The sequence below is a fragment of the Octodon degus genome, unplaced genomic scaffold (genome assembly GCF_000260255.1).
Source record: "Octodon degus isolate 3935 unplaced genomic scaffold, OctDeg1.0 scaffold00001, whole genome shotgun sequence".
NCBI lineage: Eukaryota > Metazoa > Chordata > Mammalia > Rodentia > Octodontidae > Octodon > Octodon degus.
This window is the reverse complement of record NW_004524577.1, coordinates 3705464-3730267: the sequence shown is the minus strand read 5'-3', so window position 1 is coordinate 3730267 and position 24804 is coordinate 3705464. Positions and strand designations below refer to the sequence as shown.

Below are 24804 nucleotides of genomic sequence, written 5' to 3'. Positions count from 1 at the left end.
TTTTTTTTTTTTTTTTTTTTTTTTGGTTGCAGTACTGGGGATTGAACTCAGGACCCAGAGTTTGCCAGGCAGGTGCTTATTCTACTGAGTTATCTCCCTGGCCCCTAGGTTTTAGTCTTGATCTTTGCTTTTTAGCAGTTGACTTTGATGTTTTTACTTGTAGTTTTCTTTGTATTTATCTGGGTTAGGGTTCTCTGAGTACCTTGAATCTATGGGCTAATATATATCATTAATTTTTGAAAATTCTTACATGCTCTTTTTATCTTTTATTTAATAGAATTTTGCTATGCAGCTTGGACTCATAGGGATCCTCCTGTCTCAGCCTACCCAATACTGGGATTACAGGCACACATGACCACGCCTGGTTTCTGTGGCTGGCATGGTGCACCCAGTGTTCTGGGAACTTGGTGGCATGCGATACCCAGGATTGATGGATCCCAGGCCCTTGCATCAGGCAGCCACTCAGACCACAGAGCTATATCTCCTCAGCCCGCTTACGTGTTCTTCTGCCCTATGTTGGTTCACTTTCCCCTAGGACTAGTGACATGTGTAGTATAGGTTGACTTTGCCTTGTGGCTCTTGAAGACTTTGATCCAGTTTCCTTCACTCTTTTTGTCTCCCTCTGTTTTTGTTGGGATAATTCCTTTTAAGTCTCCAGATCCCTTCTCTGTTCCTGCTTTTCAATCTGTCTTTTCCTATAAGTTGTTTCATGCTCCTGTGACAGTGCTGAAGTCCCTGCAAGGTGGACTCATTCGCTGCCTTGACCAGCTCTGGGTCAGTTGTTGATTCTCCTGCGTTAGCGACACATCACATTTTCCTGTGGTGACTTCTGCCCGAGCGGCAGATGTGGAAGTGAGAATGGTGTGCACCTTCTGCCTGCCAGGGAGCGTGAGAATGTGCATATCGTGCAGTGTGCGCTTCTGAGAGGATGAGCTCTGTTGTGGGGTCTGCATTTTCCTTGAACAGTTCCTGTTTATCCCAGATCTCCTGTCTTCCCTCACACTTGGGCATTGTGTACCTGCACAGGGAGTTCTCTCAGCTCCGTGGCCCTTGGGTGTGGGGAAGGCCGCTGAGTGGCACTCACTTCAGTGCTGAGTCCTGAGGATTTCTCTCAAGCTCTCTCTGTAGTGCCTCAGCAGGCTCAGAGGTAGGGATGCTCTCAGCCGCCTCCCTGTCCAACTGTGGTTGTAGGACCCGCCCCCCCATGCTGGTGAGGCCCAGAGCCCCCGAAGGTTTCCTGCTGTGTCTGGAAGTTGTGAGCCTTGGGCTAAGAGCGCAGTTGCACCCCACCACATCCCCTTGTGTCCGGTGCCCTCGTGTTCTCTCTCACTTGTGTTCCTTGCCCGTGGGTGTCCTGCACTGTCCAGCATCTGTGTTTTCAGCTCATCCAGCAGGCCTGACCAGCAGCCCCAGTTTTCAGAAAACTTTTTTGATCTCTGAAGTCTATGTTCAGGGTCCTTGTGTTGTCTCTGTAACCTTCTACAACACGCTAACTACTCTGTGCCTGGGAGTCTGATCTCTGCAGTGGGCATTATAATAATAGCAATTTCACGTTTGTTCTGAGGATTAAGTGGTTTATTTATTTATTTATTTTTTTTGATTAAGTGGTTTAATAGGTGTTAAGTATGTGTCTTACCCTCTTTGTTATTGGGATCCAGTGCCCAGCACCACAAATTAGAGGGGGAAAACTCTGGCGTGGCTCAGGTGTAGAGTTCAGTCCATCATTGGCTGGCTCCAAGGATGCATGGCACCACAGGTGGCATTGCGGAGGGGGAGCCGAGAGAGCTCCAGCAAGGTGTGAGGGGTCGGCTCGTGCAGGCCTCCTTCCCAGGGCCCAGCCCTGCCAGCCAGGCTCATCTCCCAGCGCCTGGGCTGAGTCCCTGAAGGATGTCACTCCCGTGGTCCAGCACCTCCCAGAGGCCTCTCTGCGGCATGGTCGTGATAGTTACATGTGCGAGGTGGTTCAGAACGAGGGCTCTAGCACAGTATTCCCCAGACTGAGTGTGTGCCTGTGAAAACTTGGGTGAGTCTCTTAGCTTTGCACCATTACTTTGAAGTGTGAAGGAATTGCTTCTCTGGAGCTCCCAAACAGCGCCAGGTGTGACCGAGCTCAGCAGATGAGACTGTGCTGGTGACAGCCGAGGAAGACCCCGCCTCACCTGTGGGAGAACTCGCTTACTGCACTGGAGTAAAATGGCTCGTTTTCCTCGATTGTCCTCGCGCTCTGTCAGGGCAGGCCTCAGTCTCTTACTCAGGGTGGCTCATGGAAGGGAACCAAACAAATATTTGTCCGGTGACTAATCCCTTGACAAGGTTAGTGTCACAGTGTGCGTGGCAGCAGCCTGTGGTGTAATCTGCGCTGTGCTGCAGCTCCACTCAGCCTTGATTTTTTTCTGAGAATCTTTTTTTAAGAAAAAGCCTTTTTAAAAAATGAGTTTTCCTTTTCACTCGTCTGCACCATCCAGCACTCTCTTTGACCTTTAAAAGAGAGCAAGTCAGGATTGCTGGTGTCCCCCACCTGGAGTCTACTCATCACCCGTCAACATCTGCCCCTCCCCAATTTTCCAGGTGGATGGTTTTTCCCCTCGTTCTGCCCAGTATGAGACATCGAACTTTCTGGGCCATATCTGTGATGTGGATTCACTGCAGAAACCTGCAAGGGTTGTTGTTATCAAGAGTCTCAGGATTGCAGGCCTTCTTGAGCTTGGGACCCAGCACTTCTTGTGTGGAGAGATACAAGAGAGATAGTTTTCCTTTGCCAAGCAGCTTTCAAGATTTCAAAATGTTGTCTCTTTTGCTGTTTTGTTGTAGTCTTTTAAAAATTATGTGAGAGAGCTGGGGAGATAGCTCAGTAGACTAAGTGCTTGCCTGGCAAGTGCAAGGTCCTGAGTTCAATCACTGGCACCACCAAAAAAAAAAAAGTTGAGAGATGTTGATGGAAATAATATAAAGTGAGGGGCAGGAAGGTGAAGGGAATTTTAGATCATAGAGTTCATTTGAGGTGGAGCTAGGAGCAGCATTTAGAAGCATGACAATGTAAGAGAGACCTAGCTCTGTTTCGTGATGTTGAAATTATGGTCTTCTGGAGGTCTCAAGGCTGTTTTCACATTGCGTCATTTATTTAGTGAGTGTTTTCTCAGTTTCCACGTACATAAAACAGATAAAAGCTATCTTATAAGGGTACTTACAATAATGTGACGTAATATATGGAAGTGTTTTCATAAAAGAATGTGAAATATTACTTTTTAAGTACTTTTTAAAAACTTGAATGTGACAAGTACGATGTGAAATGCTAGGGTCAGCCAGGCATGGTGGTGCACGCCTGTAATCCCAGCAGTCAGGAGGCTAAGGCGGGATCGCTGAGAGTCTGAGGCCAGCCTGGCTACACAGTGAGTTGCAGCCCAGCCTGAACTGCATAGTGAGACCCTGCCTGAAAAATGAAAAAGGAAAAGTTCTTTAGATGAAGAATGTTCATTTTTATGAATTCATTTTCATGCTGGATTAATTTATTTTAACTAGAGAGCACTTTATGTTTTATAAATGTTCCTGATACTTTTTGAAGTTCCTTTCAAGTTGATAGTTTATAGTCAGTTGTTGTGCTGTTCTATTTCTTTTAGGATATCTGTATGTGTTTGGTCAGGGTCAGGCTCTGGGTTGATTTTTTTTTTTTTTTATTTTTTTTCTATGCTGTGGGTAGCTGGAGGGGCTTCCAAGCGGTTTCCTTACCCCCATCTCATGTGTTGCTGTTATCAGTTTGTCATTCAGAAACAAACTGTCTCTGTTACTTTTCTCTTATTGCTGGGTCAAATTATCCGACACTCAAAGTTAAGGAAGGAAAGGTTTATGTAGCTTCCAGTTAGTGGATTTTTCAGTCCATACCTGGCTGGCTGCAAGGCAGGGCAGCACATGGCAGAGGGCAGCAGTTCATGGCAGTGGAAAACAGCGAAGCGAAGAGCAGCGGTTGAGGCAGCCAGCCAGCCTCTCTCCCTGCCTTGTATTGTACTCAGGCTACAGGCGGGTGTAGCGCTCACACACCTGGAATCCCAGCATTGGATCATGTATTAATCAGACTCTAGCAGCCCACTCCATAACTGCTTGAGGCTCTGGGGGGACAACTGGACACAAACCATAACATAAACCAAATAAATCAAACACTCAAACACGGGCTCCCCATGATCCCTAGTCCTTAGCAGGCAACACCCTCTGTGTAGCCAGATCCCCTGCGCCCGTGCTTCTGGTTGTCCTCGCCTTCTGAGGACGGGGTGGTGTCCCCAGGAAGCCTTTCCTGGCCACACAGACCACTACTCCCTGTCCCTGTAACTCCGAACACGGTTGTCCTTGTGCCTTTCCCGTGCCCTTCTCAGGGCGTGGGCTGACTCATTTTTCTTCTCGTTTTAGTTCTCTAGTTCTCCACATCTGGCTGGAATGCCCCAAGCACTGGGTGAAGGAATGAATTCTGAGGTCTAAGATGCCTTGCAGCAGCTCCTTCCGGAAGGCTGCTCTTCGCTTACCGAAAGGCCGAGGGCCCTGTGCAGGTGCACCTGGGAACTGCTGGGGCTCACGTTTTGCCGCCTCCTGAGGGGCAGCGGGGCGCAGCAGGCTGGCAGGCTGGGGCGCTGAGCCTTTGATGGAGCGTGTACGCTCCATTTATTTATTCTCTCCTTGACACAAAGCTACAGGGTTCTTAGCGCTCAGGGATTGCTGTGAAGACAGGAAGGAAGGAGCCGTGCGCTAGGACTCTGCGTGGGCCCTGCCACCCGGCGCTGGCCTGGGAAGCGCATGCTTGGCGCTTGGGCTGCTCTGCGCCAGTCGCAGCCTCCTCTGTGGCCAGCACTGTCTGTTCTCCAGGCCGTCCGTTGCTGTGCTGCTCCTTGCCGGCTCTTTTTTAATAAAGAGGGCCAGGGCTCACCTCAGCGGGCTACATCCTGTTTTTTGTGGCTGGGTTAAGGTGCAGACATTGGTGTTAGCATTATTTTTAAATGGTCTTAGTCATGCATCACTTGAGGACAGGGACACAATTCTGAGAAATGCTGTGTGGTTTCCAGTTTAAATACATACATGCATGTGTGTGCGTGCACACACGTACATGATACATGTATATATAATTAGCTTGTTGCCTAGGCTGCGATGGGCCTAACAGCAGGGATTAAATCAAGCAAGGAAGAAGCTGACGCAGCCAGGAGTCGCTGTGAAGACAAGATGTATGAGCTCCGCTGGCATTACACTGATTTACAGTAAACTTTTATTAGAAGCATGTGCTAAAATACTCAATGAAAGTATAGTAGATGTAAAGTAGTAGCGCGTCCGAGGTTGCTTATTGTCACCCCACGTGCTGTGTAATGTGCACGGCTACACGTGCACCACGTGTTATGTGGTGGGCAGGCAGGACGGCAGGTTCTGCTCACATCCGCTTTGCCATGTTGCCCACGCAGCGCCAGATCACCGGGGGATGAGGATTCTTAGCGTCATTACAGTCTTATGGGACTGCCCTGGTATACGTGGCTGTTGACTGAAATGTGATTATGAAATGTGACTGTATGTTTTATTCATAAAATTCACCCATTTTTATTTCTTAAGTTTTTATCATTTTAAAATCTTTTATTTTTTTTTATTACTAAGGGCAGGCACCATGCTTCTGAGCTATATCCCCAGCTTTAAATTTTTTTTAAAACAATTTAGTTTATTGGTACACTTTAGGCATGCATTCATTTTTATATGTATAATTCAATGCTTTTTTAGTAAGTTTACTGAGTTATGTCACCGCAACCACAATCCAAGTTTAGAACACTTTTGTCACCTCTGGTAAGATCCATTGTCCCCTTTTACAGCTAAACCCTATCGCCCACCAGCTAGCGTGGCTGGCTGACTGGCTGGCTTTCTTTTCTCTCCCCCCTCCCTTCCTTCCCCACCCTCCCTTCCGTTGTTGTTGTTGTTGTTGTTACATCCTTGGGATGCACTGTAATTACACTCATCTCAGGGTATTGCCATAGTGCATACACACACACCGCATCTCCATGCTTTCCATCTGTATTATTTTCCCAGCTCCCAGGAACATGCAGAGTGGCCAGGCTGAGACCCGCAATTTCCTCCTGGCTTTGTGTCATTCCTGTTGCCTGGTTCAGGGTGGCTCAGCACAACAATAGGTGCCAACCTGCCAAGGCTGGACTTCTGTTGAGCCGTGAGCTAAGTAGGACTTTGTTAGCCGCGCTGAGTACTTAATGGTCATTTCCACGCTGCTTTCATGGCAGTGCGCTTCTTAGTGGCAAGGTGTTGGGAAGAGCAGGTTTCAGGGCTCAGGCGCCTCCCTATCACTGGTAACATCACTCAGTCAGCTCAGCGTGGAGACCTGAGCACCTGTCTTTGGTCCTTGTCATTTTTCTTTGCTTTATTGGCAGGTGCGGGGGAAGGCTGGGGGTTGAATTAGGGCCCTTGCGTTCTAGGCCAGTGTTTAGCCACTGAGCCCGGTGCTCACCTCGACACTTGGTGTCATTTTTCTTTATTTGATGTGGCCTTTCAGTTCCCGCTGGCCTTTTGTCACCGCAGTAATAAACTGGACCCTTCCGGTAATTTCTCCCCGTAGGTGTTAGCTCTGTTTGTACGGTACTCTCTGCATTGCACTAGTTGCAAAGTATCTCCTACCTACTTCTGACTGCTCACATTAATTTTGAATAAACTCAGCTGCCTCCAGGTCCAAGCAGGCACTATAAATGACTAAAGTAGGCTTGGAAATGAGGCACTTGGAAGTCCCCTGAGAGACCCTTGAGGGAAGTTGCAGAGTGTGGGTGGTGGCCAAGAAGTTTCTTCAGACTTTGCAATGAGCAGGAATTACTGGTGTGGCTCTGAGGGTTACGTCACGTAATTAGAGGAGGGCTAGGAGGCAGGTTCTGTGTCTTGTGCTAGGGAGAGGCCAGCGGACCAAACAAAAAGCCGTATGAGTGGGTGGGCTTCCAGGGCTGGACAGTGGTGAGTGCCGATCGTTTCTTTTAAGACAGAACTCTGCATCTTAGTCATGCACTGGAATTCAAATCATATTATGAAAATTAAGTTTAATAAGAGTTTTCTTTCTTTTTTTTTTGCGGAACCGGGGATTGAACTCAGACACTTGTGCTTGTCAGGGAAACACCTATTCCACTGAGCCATCTCCCTGGCCCCAGTAAGGGTTTTCTTACTGTCTTTTAAGGTAACCCCTCCCCCAAGCTTATCACCCTATGTGGAGAAGCTATAAACGTGCTATGAGGGCAGAATCCCATCAGTTAGGGAAATAAATCAAACTCTACAGCTATTTTCCCATATCCCCTTGCTAAAATATTTTAATCATTTTTGTCCTCAGAAATACCCTTTTTCTTTATGTCTTATGTATGGGAACAGCACTTTTTTTTTCTTGTACTACCCCCTCTAGAGTTGTGTACGCTCTTTTTAAAGCTTTCTAAACTGCTTTGTGGAATGTGTAACAAATCGCTTCGTGTATGGTGTCAGAAGGTCCTTTATTTTTAAAATCCAATTAAGTAGATTTCCGATTCCTTCTCAGAAATTTAAGAGGACAGCTGGTCTAATGAGATAAAGCAGCAAGATTCACTCTGCAGTCTTCAGCTCACTACAAAATGAAATGATTGTACTAGCCCAGCACGAAGGCGCAAGTGGGTTTTGGGAACACTGGTAACCGGAGATGACAGTGTTCGCCGAATTGGATTCCCAGCAGATGAAATAGAGCTAGCCGCAGAGCTGCTCGCTGCGGTCTCCCTGGGAGGAGTGCACATTACGCTCTGCGCAGGAACAGCGACCCATGCACACTGCCCAAGTTAGCTGATCGGCATGGGCTGTCTTCCTCCTCAGAAATCCATTGCCATTTCCCAGTAACCAAAGTTTAAAGTCAGTTTATTAAAAAGTTCCCCAGTGCCCCATTTTTTAAAAATTTAATTATCAAAGTGAGTGGAAGTACAGAAACCAACAGAGCTGTAACTGTGTGAAACCTGTAAATCAGAGGTTTGGTTTTTGCCTTTTTTAATGGTTAGAAAAAAATTAAAAGAGCAGCACTATTTCATGATACATGAAAATTAGGCACAATTCAGATTCATTGTTCATGAAGTTTGGCTAGAGCACACTCAGGTTCTTTCAGTGGAAAGTCACCTGGGATTACTTCATGCTACAGAGGCAGAGCTGGATGCTCACATAGAGGCAGTGTGCTCTGCAGGCCTGAAATACTTTTTTTTCAGGAAATGTGTGCTGAACCCTTACGTAGAGAACTGTGTTTCTGAGATCTTGTCCTGAAGTATGTTTATGAGTAGAGACCAGTCTTCCGCAGGGGGATTGGATGCTCTATGAAGGTGGGTGGGTAAAGAGAAGGCGTGTTTTCTGTCACTAGTGTTGTCAGGACTGGTCTGGGCTTCTACACAGGGACAACACTGTGGGGTCCAGGCTGCCCCGTTTGTCTTGGGAGCTGCTTTTGGACTGTGTGGTGGCACATTAGAGAAGAGAAGATGCCCCGGTCAGCCTCACATCCCAGTGCTTGGGTCGATTCTGAAAAGCCAGCTCTCCGGGTTTCCTCCGCTTCCTGTGAGGCTTGCCGGAGTAGATCACTTTCTGGAAATGGCCTGCTCATGAATATTTCAAGTTCTTCATGCCAGGTCGCTGTCACATTGCCTCAGCTCTGCCCTGATGGCCTGGGAACGGGCACGGAGGACAACTCAGCAAGCGGGCCTGGCTGTGCTCCAAGAAAACTCTGTGTGTGTCTGATGTTTGAATTTGTTATAATGTTCTACAAAACATGCTCCTTTTTTGCCCCCAACCGTTGAAAAATGAAAACGATTGAGCTTCTCTAGTCACGCAAAAATGGGCTGTGAGTGGGATTTAGCTTGCGGGAATAATTTGCTGTCCTCCAGGACCTACTAGTGAGGCAGATCGGAGTTTGAATCCCAGAATCCCTTTTTATTCGGAGTGGGTCTCTGCAAGTGACCCCAAGAGCCTCACTTTCCTCAGCTGTAAAATGGGGTAACAGTAGCTGTCCCTCACGGAGGGAGTGTGCTGAGTGACAGGTGGTGCCTCCCAAGTGCTGACGGCAGGTGTCCTCGGCTACGGTGAAGGGTGCTGGGACGCGACGGGGAAGACACAGACATGCTTGACCTGCCCCAGGAGAGCAGTGCTTCCTTGGTTCATGCGGTGCAGATTAACTTGTTTAAATACGGGAATGACATATACACGATGGTCTTCCATGCAGCCATGACACAGCACCGCGGCAGTGAGCTGTGGCCCTGTGTTCTGACTGTACGCTTGTCCCTCCTGTGGCTGTCTGTACCTGGCTGTCTGATGTGCGTGAGTGTTTATGTGTGCATGAGTTATTGAAAGGAGTTTCTCAGCTCTGGCCTTGATGACATTTAGGACGTGTAGCAGGCAGGATGGTGCTCCCCTCTTGAAAACATGTATGTCCTGATTTCCAGAACCCAAGAGTGTTCCGAGTGAAGTGGCAAAGGGTGTTGAGGCTGGAGATGGTGTTAAAGCTGCCGGTCGTGGGCAGGGAGACCATCCCAGCGGACCCAGCGTAATCACAGGCGTCCTTAGGGGTGGAAGAAGGAGGGCATAGCGCCACACAGGAAGCTGTGACATGGGCAGACCAGCACAGAGAACGCATTGCTGGCCTTTGCAGTGCTGGAAGGGGCCGAGGCATGTGGGCACTGTGGAGCCTGTAGAGGAAGGAAGTGGGTCCTCCCTTCTGCCAGAAGGGGGTCCAGCTGTGCTGGCCCATGACCTCCAGAATGGCAGGATGGTACCTTTTCATGCACGAGGCTGCTGGTGATTTGCCAGAGTGGCAAGGGAAAAGCAGAGCAGGGCAGGCAGCTCTCGGAGTCGCGACATGAACAAGGGGAACATGCAGTAACACACCGGTCCTGCTCGTCAGATACCTTCCGTCATGACAACTAGAATGTCGCCAGCAGCGCTGGGCCTCCAGCTGAGAATCACCAGTTTAAATTTAGAAATAGTAATCCCTCTGGAACATGGGATTTGAAATGTGGAGGGATGGCTTTATTCCCCTTTTAATATAAAACTTAAAAATCAGGGCTGGGGAGATGGCTCAGTGGAATAAGCACTTCCCTGGGAAGTGCAAGGGCCTGAGTTCAATCCCCAGTTCTGCAAAAAAAAAAAGGAAGTTGGTGTATTTACATAACACATTTAGGGGCCAGGGAGATGGCTCAGTGGAATAAGTGCTTCCCTGGCAAGCACAAGGGCCTGAGTTCAATCCCTGGTTCCGCCCCTGCCCCCCAAAAAGAGTAGTAAATAGAGAGACCTTTACTTTTTGTAAAATTTTTCTCCTAATTTTAAAAAAGATTAATTTTGTTGTTGTTTTGAGACAGGATCTTGCTGTGTAGTTCAGGCTGGCCTTGAATTCACTGTACAGGCCAGGCCGACCTCAAACCTGCTGCGATCATCCTGCCTCAGCTTCATGAAAGCTGGGATTACAGCATGTGCCATCCTGCCTGGCTGAGGCAGTGTCACAGTTGTTTTAGCCAATGTGGGTTTTACTGTGGAAGACAGTTCTCTATACCCGCGGCTGCTGTCCTGTTTAGTTCCACTGAATTTTTGTTACTACCTCTTTTGAGTGAAAGTTCGCTTTTCCAGCCTTTCTCGTGGCACTGTGATGACACCCACCCAGTCGTTCACTGCTCATTTATTCAGCAGGTCACACGCTGGGGGACTCGTGGTGACTGCCACGTCCGACAGCAGCCTCCCGGAGCCCACCATCCGGCAGGGAGGTCAGTGGTGCTCGCTGCGGGGAGATCGCGGTGGGAGCGGTGCTGTGCCTGGGTGGCCCAGGGCTTCTGTAATAGATAGCTTATGAGGTGTATGTGTAGCAGTATCCCGGGCAGCGACACGACAGCTGGCCGTGGTGGAACCTGGCATTTGGGTGTTGGGTGTAGTGGGAGCAGAAGGTGCCAGAAATCAGCTTGTGATCAGAGGTGGAAATCGTGGGGTTGGTCGGAAACGTTCCTTTGACGCTGTGCCGTGCTCTGAGCATTTTCTTTTTTTGAGGAACCGGGGATTGAACGCAGACCCTTGCGCTTGCCAGAGAAGCTCTTATTCTACTGAGCCATCTCCCCAGCCCCCATCATTTTCTTTTTGATAAGTGCACGTCTTCAAGTGGGAGGATTTGTGTTTCCTCCTTGCCTGCTGAGTGGCTGGGTGAACTCTCCGGTTAGCTGCAGCAGGAAGGCTGGCCCTAGCTCTGTCACAGGCCGGTGTGAGGCTTTGGGAACTGTGAAAGGCCTTGTGCTTGATGAGCAAAAACCAAATTAATAATCCTGTCTGATGTAAGCCTTGCTGGAACGACTAGCGGAATTGCAGAGCAACCTGCGTAGGAAAAAACAAGCCCCAGAGCAGCGTGGCGAGCGGGGGTTCCTTCCTGATTGGCATTGTTCTTCCAGTTCCAGGCAGGAAACGCCGCGATGTGTTCTCAGGCACGGAACATTGGACACACAGAGGGCTCGGACGGAGCACAGCGTTAGGTCTGTGCAACAAGGTGCCTGACCCAGAACAATCTCGTTTAGCAAGCGGTATTTTTATTGTTGGATCATTTAGTCCATTCTCTCCCCATGTTTAGGGACCTTGATAAATTCAATCTGTTTTCACCAAGCTTGAATTAAAAAAAGTAGGGGGAGCTGATCTGAGATAACACACCTTACACCTACTTGGCAGGGGAAATGCCACAGTTAAAAAATAACACATCTTAGGAAAACCCAGCACATTTTTAGTGGGTGATTTATGTGTCCACTGAGTGCGCACTTTGGTTAGTATTCTGAGTAATTGCTGGGCTTTGCTTAGGTGAAATTCCACATCTCTGGTGAAGATGAACACCCTAAAAATAATTCAGCATAGAGAAGGCCTTGGGCTGGGCACACAGAAGGAGACCTGGCTGTTCAGAGCACGTACTGGGGACGGGGGAAGAAAGGTGGTTTCCTGCAATTCGGGTAGGAGTAGCACAGGCCAGCAGGAAAGCCTCTGCGAGGGAAGCACCTTAATTTGTGTATTACATTCCTTACGATCCACCAGTTGAAAGTAGTCTTTCCTGATGATAGGTCCTTTTTTATTTCTGTGAACCCTAAAATCCAATGAAGACAAGCTGGATTTTTTTCCTATAATTATATTGCTTTAATGTGGGGTTTACACAAAAGCAAAAATGTAGGGCCAGTTTATTTATTTTTTTGTAGTACCAGGGATTGAGCTCAGGCCCTTGCACTTGCTAGGCAAGCGCTTATTCCACTGAGCTCTCTCCCCAGCTCTTATTTTTAAACAGTGTGCTAACAGCTCACTATAATGCGTTGAATATATTTTCCAGTCTCCAATACTCTTTCGAATGAAGTATTTCTAAATTTAAATTTTAAAAGACCAGTTAATTTGGAAAAAGTAACAAACATGCTACTTCTCTTTGTATGTTGAGCACTGTGTGGTATATGTTGTGCTTTTGTAGAGGGTTATGCTTTTTAAGTTAGCGATATCTAACCATATCAGCATGCTGTTTGAAAATGTACAATACAGTTTTTAAAATTGTTGAACTACGCATACATACATTTACTTAACAAGGAGATTAATAGTAAAGGACTGTCCCAAAATACAGTGAATTATTTTCCTACGAATATAAAGATTTAACAGTTTGTTTTGGCGTTGGCTCACTCCCATGTTTATAAATAATCTATGTAAAGTGCTGTCCTTTGAGTCATCACAATCATTTATTACTTGTTGATTTTGTGTTGCAGTACACAAGAGTTTAGGATTGTCGTATAACCTTTCTTTCTGCTTCTGCTCCACCATCCTTCCAGTGCGGTTACGTTATAATTTGGGGTTATACTGTCATTTGATACTTACATCATTAGTGCCAGTAAATTACTTACGGCTGAGCATAGTAACATACCGTGGCTGCCTTCTTAGGTGACTTCTGTGTCCCCAGAGTCAGGGCTTTGTGTTTACCTTTGCTCCATTTTCTTACTTGCTGATACAGCACTGTGCTCATAAATTCATAGTTCCTTAATACCGGACCTTCCAGAATTTAAAGCTTCTGTGAGTTGAATTGTTTTTATTGCTCTTCCTTTGGTGGTGCTGATGGCCAAGCCCAGGGCTTGTGCATGCCAGGCAAGTGCTGTGCCGCTGAGCTGTGGCCCACAGGCCTCAGGTTGGCTCTGTCTTCAGGCTGCAGTTGCTGGGGGAGGCGCGCTGGTCCTGCGCAGCCAGCCCCGCACACCCCGCGCCATCGTGGACCCTCCTGAGCCCGGGGAGCCCACAGTGCAAATGGAGCACAAGGCTTTCTCTGGTTACTACTATTTAAAAGAACATTTATGGGGCTGGTGAGATGGCTCAGTGGTCTAAAGCACCTACTTAGAACAAGCTAAGCTAAACAAAGCACAGGGACCACGGTTCAATCCCTCAGCACCACATGCCAGCCAGCCCCGCCCCCTGGTGGGCTGAGCTGGCCACACACACACACACACAAAAATATAAATAAATTAAAAAAAAAAAAAAAAAGAACATTTATGATGTGCTTTACTCTGATTCTCATCTTGGCTCTTTTCTTCTGAACTTGTTGAAATGTTAGTAAGGTTTGGGACTTTTTTCTCTATGTTCTTAGAAGGGAGAGATTTCAGAGTTGAAGTGTGTTGTGTCGAGGGTACAGAGACCTGGCAGAGTTTGGGCTCCTGGCTACAAAAGGTACAGGCAGAGGGAAACCGTTCAATGCTGGTGCTGTGCTAGAGGAGGAGTGAAGGGTGAGGGGTAGCGGGTGAGGCTGTGGTGGGCTCCTGCCAGGGCTGCCCCTGTGATGCCGCCTCTCAGTGTCTTTCGTGGCCCCTCCCTTGTTTGGCCACCTAGTCAGCTGGGCCCCTGCTGCGCTTCCTAACGGGTGTGACTGCCAGTGTTGGGCGCTTCAGCGATACCTGGCACTGGGCACCTTGTGTGCCCAGCAGTGTGGTATGTGGCATATTTTGTCCTGCTCCTGGGAGAATGTGTTTGTGGACTAGGAATTGGCCATCTCTTGAAGCTGGGGCCTTGACTTTGTCTGCTGGCTCTGATTTTTCTGGCTGTGGGAGGTTTCTGAATCCGGTCAGAGTTCAGTTTCCTGCAGAAGTGGAGAGTGAGGTGCTCCTGTAAGGTGACTGCAGATTAGCTGGGACTCTGCAGTGACAGCTTGTGCTGGAGTCTTCTGGCAGAGCCAGGTGTGCCATCACCTTGCGAGTAGGTGAAAGGAACACGCTAAGGGGTCAGCGCCACTCTGAGCTGTGTGTCTTGAGGTCATTCTGGCGGGTCTCATTCACCTGTTGGCCAGGGCTGTTCCTTCTCTTCTGTTGCTTTATGTCCTAGGTCTTGCAGACCTGGATTCCACTGTATAGCTCATAAAAAGATCAGATCTTCTGGTTCATTTCTGGGCCCCTACTCCCCAACTCCCTCCCCCAGAACTTCAGCTTATTTCCCCTTAATAATTTCAGTGGGAATTTGACAGGGATGTCAGAAAACATGGCTTCACTCACTGGGGACCAGAGGTCCAGGTCGGCGCCTGGCCGTAGTGATTGGGATCTTACACGTGGCAGTGACACAGCTCTTCCGAACCACAGAGACGTCTTTGTGTTGGTTAGCTTCCTGCCCCCGTGAAGCTGTACCTGAGACAAGCAGCTTAGGAGGAGGAAAGGCCTACTGGGCTCTTGGCTTTAGGGGTGCCCGTCATGGCCTTTTGGCCCCGGTGGTACAGCGCACCGTGGTGGGTATGTGTGTCACAGAGAGGCCTGTCAGCCTCCCAGCACTGGAAATAGAGGGAGGCACAGAGGCAGACGGACAGGCCGAGAGAAGAGTACTGGGGTTCCACGTGCTTTACCAGCATGCCCTGGACTTGTCTTCCTCAACAGTGAGGCCCTGCTTCCTGAAGTATCCTCCACCTCCCATTAATGCCACAGGATGACAACCAAGCCTCCCCCCCCCATTTTATGTATTTGGTACAGGGTCTCACTACACAGCTTGAATTCTCAGTGATCCTCCTGTTTTCAGCCTCCCCAGTGCTGGAATTACAGGCAAGCACTACCACGCCTGGTCTTGGTGGCCGGCTCAGCGCTCCCAGGGGTGGGGCTGCATGGCATGTGGTACTGGAGATCAAACCCTCGTCCCTGCGCCTGCCTGAGCAGGTGCTTAGTCTGCTGAGCTATCTCACTGGCCCTGACAACCAAGCTTTTACCATATGGAACCTTGAGAAACATTCCAGTTCCAAGTTATAGTAGTCTCAAAAATTTACTGTAGTCTGACAGCTGAGATGCAGTGGTTCAAAATGCTCTTCTCTTAGTTAGGTTTGTATCACCTGTAATGCCAGCATCCTGGGAGGCCGCTGGAAGATCACAAGTTCAAGCCTACCCAGGACAGTGTAGCAAAACCCTGCCTCAAGGTCGAAGAATAAATGAGTGAGTGAGTGAGTGAGTGAATGAATGAATGAATGAGGTCTTGAGATGCAGTGTAGTGTGAAGACCCTGGATTTGAGCCCCGGTTACTGAATAAAAAAGAAGGAGGGTACAGGAAGAGAAAGAAGGAAAAGAGAAAAAAAAAAAAAACAGAATAATCTTCTAGTTTCTAGTTACCATCATGATTTTCTGAAAAGGTTGGTAGTAGTGATGTAAAACATAGCAAAGGGAAAGTTGTAAAAACACTTTTTTTTAAAGCTAAAGATAGGGAGAAACCTGAAAGGGAGTACTCAATTGTTTTGTTATTGTGCACAATACTCTAGACTTTTGTCTTTGCATCATCTTTCTAAATTTATGACAGATGTGTTTTAAGAAGGCTGTGAAAGGTGGAAGTGATTCTCTTTTAAGAACTGAAAGTTAAGCTTTCAGAGGACTCTTTTCTTACGACTGTTCTGTGACACTCTTGCAAGGGAATTCTGAGCAAATCTATTGAATTAGAATAGAACCCTCTGAGGACTGAGGAGATAGCTCAGTAGAATAAATGCTTGCCTGGCAAGCTCAAGGTCCTGAATTCAATCCCCGGTTCTGCCAGAGAGAGAGAGAGAGAGAGAGAGAGAGAGAGAGAGAGAGAGAGAGAGAGAGAATAGGACCCTCTGAATAGAATTCTCATGGGTCCCCTGGGAGTGCCTTTGTCCCTGTGCCCATGCAGAGTTGAGAGCCACTGCCCCTGGTCCTGTGCTCCTATACTGGGTAATATTCCCTGTAAATTTTTGTTTTTCTGTGGTTTTGCTCAAGTTGCCCTCTGATGTAAATGGTGAAACCCCTGAACCCATAGCTCATTTCTGCCCACCCTGTTTTAAAGTCCAGGCTAATGGAGAGATAGCTCATGCAGGGTCCTAAGTTCAATCCCTGGTACTGCACCTCAGATCATAATTTTTAGTGAAGTAAATTGAATGTACAAATTTTTTTAAAAAAGTATTAAACATTCTCAAAATAAATAACTAAATTAAATTAAATAAAGTTGGCTGGGGAGATGGCTCAGTAGAATAAGTGCTTCCTTGGCAAGCGCAAGGGCCTGAGTTCAATCCCCGGTTCTGCCCCAAAAAGAAAATAAATAAATAAATAAATAAATAAATAAATAAATAAAGTCCAGGCTAAGAAATCTTAACTTTCTTTTCTTTTTCTTTTTTTTTGGTGGAACTGGGGATTGAACTCAGGCCTTGCGCTTGCCAGGGAAGTGCTTATTCTACTGAGCCATCTCCCTGGCCCCGAAATCTTAACTTTCGTGAGCAAGTTTTCATCCCTGGATTTCTGATTCTGAACTTTTTATTTTCTCCCTACAGAGCTGAGAAAACTGAAGTCCTCAGTGAAGATCTGCTACAGGTAACAAAATAAAGTCTTCTTAAAATGATTTGCTGAAAGATATAAAGTAAAAAGAATGCAGGGGGCTATGGATGTAGCTCAGTGGTAGAACATGTGTTGGTATACACAAGGCCCAGGGTTCCAGTACATACATACAAACAGGCACCCCTGGAAAGTGAGGTGGGGAACAGAGAGTGTTGAGCTGGAGTGGAACCCTATGCCAGCTTGAGCAGGGAAGAGGCGTGGTGTGGGGACAGAATGGAGGTCTGAAGCCCCACTGCCGTGTTACAAGGTCCAGATGGGCCCACCCCTGCTTTCAAGAGCCAGGTGTTGGGTGGGGAGGGGCTGGTCCATGCACTGGCACATGGCTGTCACATGTCCTGGCTAGGAGGAGCCTGCCCCTGCAGCCGTGGTGCCCTTGGTGGGCCGGGTCCTGCCAGCTAAAGCCCCATCCTGAGGCGGTGACTTCAGTCCTTTGCATGCTGCAGCTACCCAGTGGGCCAGCTGGTCCTGAGGACGTAGGCTGATGATGGCGAACCTTTTAGAGCTCTCCATGGTGCAGACAGCCCGTCGTGGCACAGGTGCCGTAAACACCGACTTAGGCTTTCATGACAGCAGCCAGATCTGACCCGAGGGTGCCTCAGGTCACCAGCCCAGAGGTCTTCCCTTCCTTCCCTGCCAGTGGCCAGGGCCACTGCCAACAGATTTTCCTAGCTTTGGTGCTCAAAGATTCTTCTAGAAGATACTAGGCTCTTTATCCCACCCGCAGCAGAATACCTAGGGGAGAGACAGCAAGCATCCTGACCAGTCTGCTTGATTTCATCTTTGTAAATTAAGGCAGCCCTGCTTGGGTGAATGCCCGAGGACCAGAGGCCTGCTACTGGATGGTTCTCGGTCCCTTTCTACACCAGAAAGTTATGGGCACAATTTAGAAAAGTGCTGCTTCTGCTGCATCATCTCAGAACATCCTCTGAGCTGTGACAGTCGTCTGTATGTAGCCTTTGTCCTCACTGTCCGTGGGCAGCATAGTCTAGGAAGCCCACCTCCATCCCAGTTCGTGGTACTTACCTGTTGCATGAAATGGGCTGGTGCTTGGGTCTGAGCTGGGCGTCTCCTGCGTAGCACAAAGCCATCTTTAGGGTCCTTGCACTTACTGCAAGGTAAGGGCGCTGCTGTATTGTTCAGGAAGCTACATTTTATTCCTTGCGGGTTTTTGATCCGCAGTTGGCTAAGTCTGTGGATACGGAGTCCACAGGAATGGAGGGCCAGTGATTTTGTTTAGTTTTTGGCATTTTTTTGGTACTGATTTTTTGCTTAGTTTTTGCTATGGTGTTTGAACCCAAGGTCTTTCATATGCTAAGCCTGTGTTCTACCACTGAGCGATAGCCACAGCCCTGTCTGTCTGTTTCTGAGGTGCTGGGACGTGAGCCCAGGGCCTCACACTGAGCCTACCTGCACACCATTTTTATTTTTTATTTTGAGATAGGGTCTCCTTGTAGCCTAGGCTGGACTCGAACTTATGCTCCTCCTGCCCCAGTCCCCCAGCGTGCTGGAATTCCAGGCATGTGCCACCATACCCAGCTCTGTTCCAATTGCTGAGTATTTCTTATTTTTCTTGTTGTTTATTTTTAAAGATTTATTTTTTGAGAACTGAGAGGTTTTTTTAAATTAAATAATAGGGTGGGTTTTAGTTTGTCTGCTTGGGTTGGCTCTGTGAGACGGGGCTCAGTGCACATCCCACGTCGGTAGCGTGCGTTGCCCCACTAATCATCAGAGCCCTCAGCTACAGCCTGCGGACCCTGGAGGCAGCTGGAGGGCGACATGGTCCTCATGGACACAGGGCACAGCCGTCCCGGAACCTGTCGGTGCCTGGAGCTCCTGCTCATCCATTGAAGGTTCTCGGCCCGTGTCTGCCCTAACTGCCGCGTCTGTGGCTCCTCTGCTGTTTCTGCTATGTCTGCCTACAAAGGGCGACAGGTGCCACTGCAGAGCCAGCTTGCGGAGCTTGAGCCCCACGTGGCCCTGGGATGGGCTCTGTGGCCTCGGGGCTGTACTCCTCCACTCGTCCGTTTCCTCCGCTCCTCACTGTTGGTGTGTTAGGAGGACAAAGGAGGTCAACCTGGGGAGCACTCTCAGGGCAGGCAGAGTAGAGCGTGGCGGACCTCCTGCCAGCGCCACAGGCTGCACTGCTCATGTGTTTCTGAGGTACAGTTCTTGATTTGCACTTTGTTCACCTCTTTCTTAGCTCTCCATTAGTGTGATTCCACGGGCTGCCTTCTGATTTGGTTGTGTGGAGTTGTCCCAGTGGCCGTTGAGCACCACGTGGTGGGAACCAAATGTAATAGTTTTTCTGATGCCCCGTGTAGGCTCAAAAGATTTGTATGCTGTGTACTGACAACCAGCCAGTGTCTGTTGACCCCGTGGTGGATAGGGAGCCAGGCACGGGGTAGACAGTGCATACAAATGGTACGCCCCTCGTGCTGGCTGCCAGCTGAGTTGGATGACCCGAATCGGATTTGGTAGTTAGGTTCATTGTTAACTATATGAGAAAATTTGGTTTGGTTCTTGTCCAGGTCGGTTTGTGACCAGAACTGCAGAAAGAATGGAGCCCCTGCGCGGAGGCACCACGGGGAAACAGGCTCCCGGCCGTGTGGCGTTTCCATTGTAGTGGAAATTGAAATCAGAAGCAAGGGATTTTGCTTTGTTGTTTCCTTCTTGTGGCAAAAGAAGAGTGGGTCTTGGTTTCCTGAAGCTTAAACATCTGGCCATTAATAAGATGTGGGGACGGTGGTGTGGCTCCTGCTTACAGTCACACATCTGTTTGCTGCATCAGAGGCCTGGAGGCGGTTCAGCTCTGAAGGAAAGCTGGAGTCACAGAGTGACTCTTGGGGCAAGCTGTTTGGGGGTCAAGATGTATTCTGCTTTGCGTTTGCTGACTTTTCCCTAAATGGAAGGCGTCCCCAGAGCCTGGCCTCAATGCTCACGAGCTGTCAGGGCAGCTTCGGCGTTCCTTCCTCTAACAAGCCGCTCTCTTTGCCGTAAGCAGCCATCGCCCAGCAGTCGCATTCTGGGAAGCCGCTCATGCCCTGTGCGTTCCTCGCCAGCGGTTCTCTGCTCCAGCTGCCATTCTGCTTTGGAGGAATGTTAGTAGTGAAAACCTAATACACCGAGTTTAAAAACATGGGTCTTAGCTGAAGTTGTGGCACTCTGCTTCGATTCTTTGCTCTGGTGTGCTGCTTACCCGCTGCCCCGCTGGGTGAGGCGGAGCTTCTGGTGTCCGCTTTTCCCAGCTGGCAGTACATCGGGCCAGGACCACTCCTCCGTGGCTCCACGCCGGTGGACCAGGGCTTTGCTGGCATGCGTCAGGTGAACTGATTGGTGCCATTCGGTCTGATGTAAGGTTAGACCGTGCCTTTCCCTTCACGTAGATCTGGCTTGCAAGGGAATTAGAGCTAAATCCTCAACGTAAGGGAGGCCGCAGTGCCTTCTTGGAGACCCGGGACGGTGCCCAGAGTTACTTCGATTGTCCCAGCTTGGATGATGGGGTGCTGCTGGGGTCTGTGGGTAGAGGCCAGTGATGTACGCGTTCCCCAGTGACAGGACACCCCTCCCACCCCATTGCCCAACCCGGAATGTCAGTAATGAGAACAGCAGTGATCCCTGCTGTAGTGGGGGGAGCCATTTCCTGCTGTGTCCAAGAGCTGGAAAGTGAGACGGGCAGTCTTCACACCTGCGCGGTAGCAGCACTTGCAGAAGGCTCCATTTGGCCTGTCAGCCCGCAAATGGCTCTTCTGTTTTGACCCTCACAGATTGAGAGGCGCCTGGATGCTGTGCGGTCCATGTGCCACCACTCCCACAAGCGTCTGGTTGCGTGCTTCCAGGGCCAGCACGGCACTGATGCCGAGAGGCGACACGTGAGTACCGATGCAAGCGGGCCCTCCATGTGCTCTGAGGCCGTTCACCCTCTTGGTTGGGAGGCTTTCCCCAAGCGGCGTTCACGACACGGACTTCAGATTAGTACCTGGTATGGGCATGGCAGACAGCTCCTCGCCACGGTGCTCTTCCCCGCGTGAGCCGTTGAAGCAGGCTGAAGGCCTGCTCCCCGAGTCTTTTCCAGGTGCCTGTAAGGACCTGGTGAACAGTGTGTCGTTGATCAGAGAATGCATGTGTTAGGAATCCTTCGGCACAAGTCTGGAAACCTGTTCTGAACCAGCGTCGGAAGAAGTAGCTTACTGACTTGGCACTGACAAGTTGGGAGATTGGCGGGGACCTGAGGGAAAGCACCACCGTGGTCGCATCCCTTTTCTCCCGTGCCTTTCTCAGGGTCTGCTCTGCCCACAGACGGGCGCCTGTGCCCAGTGGCAGTGTGGCCACCATCGGGCCTGTGAGCCTCGCGTCCTGTTGTGTCCAGCAGGCAGAGCCTCTTTTCTGGTGTTGCTCTTACTGGAGTGAGAATGCTTCTCAGCGGGTGGAACTCCCTTTCTGTGGCGCCCATCCATGCCGAGACTCGGATCCCGCGCAGGAGTGCTCCCACTCCGTCAGTGGTTACCCCCGCGGGCCCAGCCCTCAGGCGAGCCTGTGTCAGCTCCCAGGCTTTCTCGAGTGGGCGGGCCCCTGAGGAGCATGAGTGCTGTTCCGCAGGGCAGGGGGACTCGGGACCCGTCCCAGTCTGCTGCTGTGTGCTTGTGCCCGGGCCGCAGGGGGCGCTGCTCGCGGCAGCTGTGCCTTGCCCTTGCGAGCGCCTGGCTCATGGTACGTGCCCTCCCTTGGACCCATCACGTTCAAGTGACGGTTTCAGTGGCACAGCAGGAGCCTGGAGGTCGCCGTGTTTTGCTTGCTACCAGAGTTCTCAAAAGCCAAAAGCAACGTGCAGATATCCATGTTACCCTTTCGTATTTCCTATGAACGTTTGTAGGGTACCCCGACCACAGGCCCATCCCTTCTTGCGCAGTGTGTGGGGCTCTGCCGCTGTTTACGTCCTGAGTGGGCGTGCGCCTGCGGCCCCAGGAATACTCGCTGCTGACTCAGCCCCTGTGCGCCAGCGCCAGCGCCTGGCTCAGCCCCCACCCTTCCCTTCTTTCTCACTGTCTTGCCTTGGCTTCTGCTCCGCTTGCTTCTTTGGGAAGGGGAGCTAGGTATAGAACCGAGGGGCTCATGCATGCTAGGCTGGTGCCTACCCCTGAGCTGCACCCCTCGCCTTCCGTGTCCCTGCTTGCTGCTGTCCCCTAAGGAACTTCTCCATGTTCTCCAAGCGCCCTCTGCCCCTCTCTGGCTCCTGACTAATACGCTTACACCAGTGACTTTGAAACCATCTTCTGTCCCCCAGAAGTGTTCCTGCCTCTGAAGCCCATCTCCCCATGTATGAATAGTCCTGCTTGTGTTGACGTGCTTGAGTTCACTCTCCCGTGACGCAAACGAGAAGCTATGGGGTTATCTCGTGGTGTTTTTTATTTTATTCTCCACCTTCCCACAGCTGTCTGACTAGCAAGTCCTGTGAGCCTCTCTGTAAATATCTTTTAAATTTGTCATCCCTGTTCTGTCTCTGCCACATTTGCCATGATGCAAGGCTGGATGACCTCGTACGTGGACTGGTGTAGTCATGTCCCAAGCCTCCAGTTCCCCTCCTTTCCCATCTAATTACCCGAGTCAGTTCGGGTATACAAATACCCTGAAATACAAATCAGTCCTGTCATCCTCCTGCCTAAAACAGCAAAACAAGACAGAACCCTCAAACAACATAGAAACACCATGGTTAGTGCTTTGTAACAGGGACCAGAGTTGCATCCTGGGGCGATTTGGAAACTATGAGATGGTTTGGACTGCTCTTAGGAATGGAGGTGCTGCTGGCGTTTGAGAGCTGGGAACCCAGGTGCTAGCGTTCTGTAGCACTTGCTGGATTAGGTCCACACAGGGGAAAGCCCCCAAGTGGCCTGGCACTTCCTTTGCGTGTCACAAGCTGGTTCCCACTGCCTGGGTGAAGTCCCAGGCTTTCTGCATGACTTTCCCTTTGTAATCTGATGCAGTCATGCCTTACCAGCTTTCTGTGCTTCTGCCCTCTCATCCAGCAGTCGTCCAGCCTCCTCCACAGCCAGGGCCTTTACGTGTCACTGTCCGACTCACACAGGTGTGCCCTGTCGACTGGCTGTCCTCTGCTTTGAGATACTATCCCACTGTCCCTTATACTCATTAAGAATAGTTTGTCAAGCACCTATGTTGTGTATGAGTGCTAGAGACAAAAATGAGTAAAATGTAAGTGATAATCGTTGGTGAGGAAGATACGGGCAAGTGGAGAGTAAAACAGCCAGTAAGTAAAATACACACAGGATGTTATGAAAGAGCCAGAGCAGATTCCGGGGGCAGGGAGGTGGTCGGGGGGCTGCCTGAAGGAGATGGAGGCTGCACGTGGGAAGTCAGTGGCTGTGATGGGACTGTTTCACATAGGAGTACGGGCGGCTTGGTCCTTGGCTTTAAACCACGCCTGCCTTTTCCTTTCCAACATCAGTCCAAAGTGCCAAAGACACGGAGGGCTCTGAGGAGCAGGAAGAAGATGGGTAGCCCCAGGGGATCACGTAGTAAGGAGAAGGTCGCGGCAGTCTCCAATACTCGGGGGTGATGGCAGAGCCCTTGGGCAGGTGCCCCAGAAGCTCCTGCTCTGGGGCAGAGCAGCAGAGCTGGCGGCCTCCTCAGCTGTGTCTCTGCTGTGTGGCAGAGCTGTGCACCCTGTGGGAGCTAGGATTTACTTTCTTTCGTGTGGCTGGCATGGATGTTACCAGTCAAGGCCGCTGAAGTTCATCCCTGAGCAAGCCATTCGCTCCAGGGCGCAGGGAGCCCTCCGGAGGAGCTTGCTGCTGGTGCACGCAGCGGCATCATTCGTGAGCTTGTGTGCTTGGCAGCATCCCCTGTGTAGGTCCCAAGGGGAGGACTGGCTTTGGGCTCAGGACACGGAGACCGGAGGGCCATCTGCATCTGGGATCCAGGATGCCACCCGTCACACAGGCTGTGATTTCATTCCCCAGGCCCATGGGCTCCATCCAGGGTCACTCACGGTGGGTTTCTCTTGCTAACTGCGCTTGCTTGTGCTTGACTTCCTTTTGAAAGTCGGTACATGGTGGTAATGTGATTCATGACTGTGGCTGTAGTCCATGACTCTGGTTCACACCAGACTGCAAACACAGTGGTAGCGTGGTTCATGACCGTGGCTGTGGTCCACGACTCTGCTTCACACCAGACGCAAACATGTATATGCTGTACTTGCAGTTTGGTTGCAGCCAGACTCATGGAAGAATTAAATTTGTGAGCCAGGATACTGCTGTAATTGAAACATAGGAATTATCCTCTGCTCTCATACCTTCCTGTCTAAAAGTGTGGCAGCCAGGAGTGGCCTCTTCGTAGGCGAGAAGGAGCATGTTGTTCATTTAAAAATACCTCTGAGAGTGGGCAGGTGGGTTTTTTAAATTTTTAATTTATTGAGTTGGTTTTATAATTACATAATCATATGTAACTCATCTTCGTATGGAAGATAAAACAATCTCCCCCAGCCCTGTTCCCCAGCACCTGGCGTCCTCATTGGGAGCTGCCAGCATTGGCAGCCTCTAGTCCACCCTCGTGGAGAGACTGTCTGTGGTATGGGGCCGTCCAGGCACAGGTGTGTCCAGCAGAGCTCCCGGCGTGCTGCGCGCAAGGCTAGACCACGTATTTGGGTGCCCCTTGTGCTGGGGTTGCAGGACTGAAGGCGTTGCTGGCTAGCGGGCCACGGTGTGTGGATAGCCCGCTCGTGACTTTCTCAGATCACCTCTGCTCAGAGTTCCCAGGTGGGGCGCAGGTCCTGAGGAGGACTGAGGTCCTGCTCTCCTGCCCCTCTCGGGGACTCGGCACTTTGTTGGCTTTTGAGTTCTTGACTATAAAGACCAAATGATCCTGTGGTGATTGCTGGCTAAAAGGTAGCTCTCAGACAGGAAAATGATTTGGTTTATACTTAACAACATCGGAAAAACTTTTTTTGATATTTAACTAGATATTTAAAGCT

General features: G+C 49.8%; 1 protein-coding gene across 9 annotated transcripts in view; it reads left to right on the top strand.

Annotated features, from left to right (window-relative positions):
- The window catches only part of Arhgap17 (Rho GTPase activating protein 17), an 81252-nt gene that overhangs the window by 15381 nt on the left and 41067 nt on the right, over window positions 1-24804 (top strand). For 7 of the 9 annotated variants that reach the window (XR_002821145.1, XM_023715624.1, XM_004622898.2 and 4 more), the window contains exons 2-3: window positions 16760-16799; window positions 20588-20692. Coding sequence is in view for 7 of the 9 variants with exons in the window: in XM_023715624.1 (XP_023571392.1) it covers window positions 16760-16799; window positions 20588-20692 (145 nt within the window). In the remaining 2 variants the exon portion in view is untranslated. Of the gene's footprint in view, window positions 1-16759; window positions 16800-20587; window positions 20697-24804 lie in introns of those variants that run through there. The other 2 variants (XM_023715430.1, XM_023715567.1) reach the window with 2 other exon arrangements.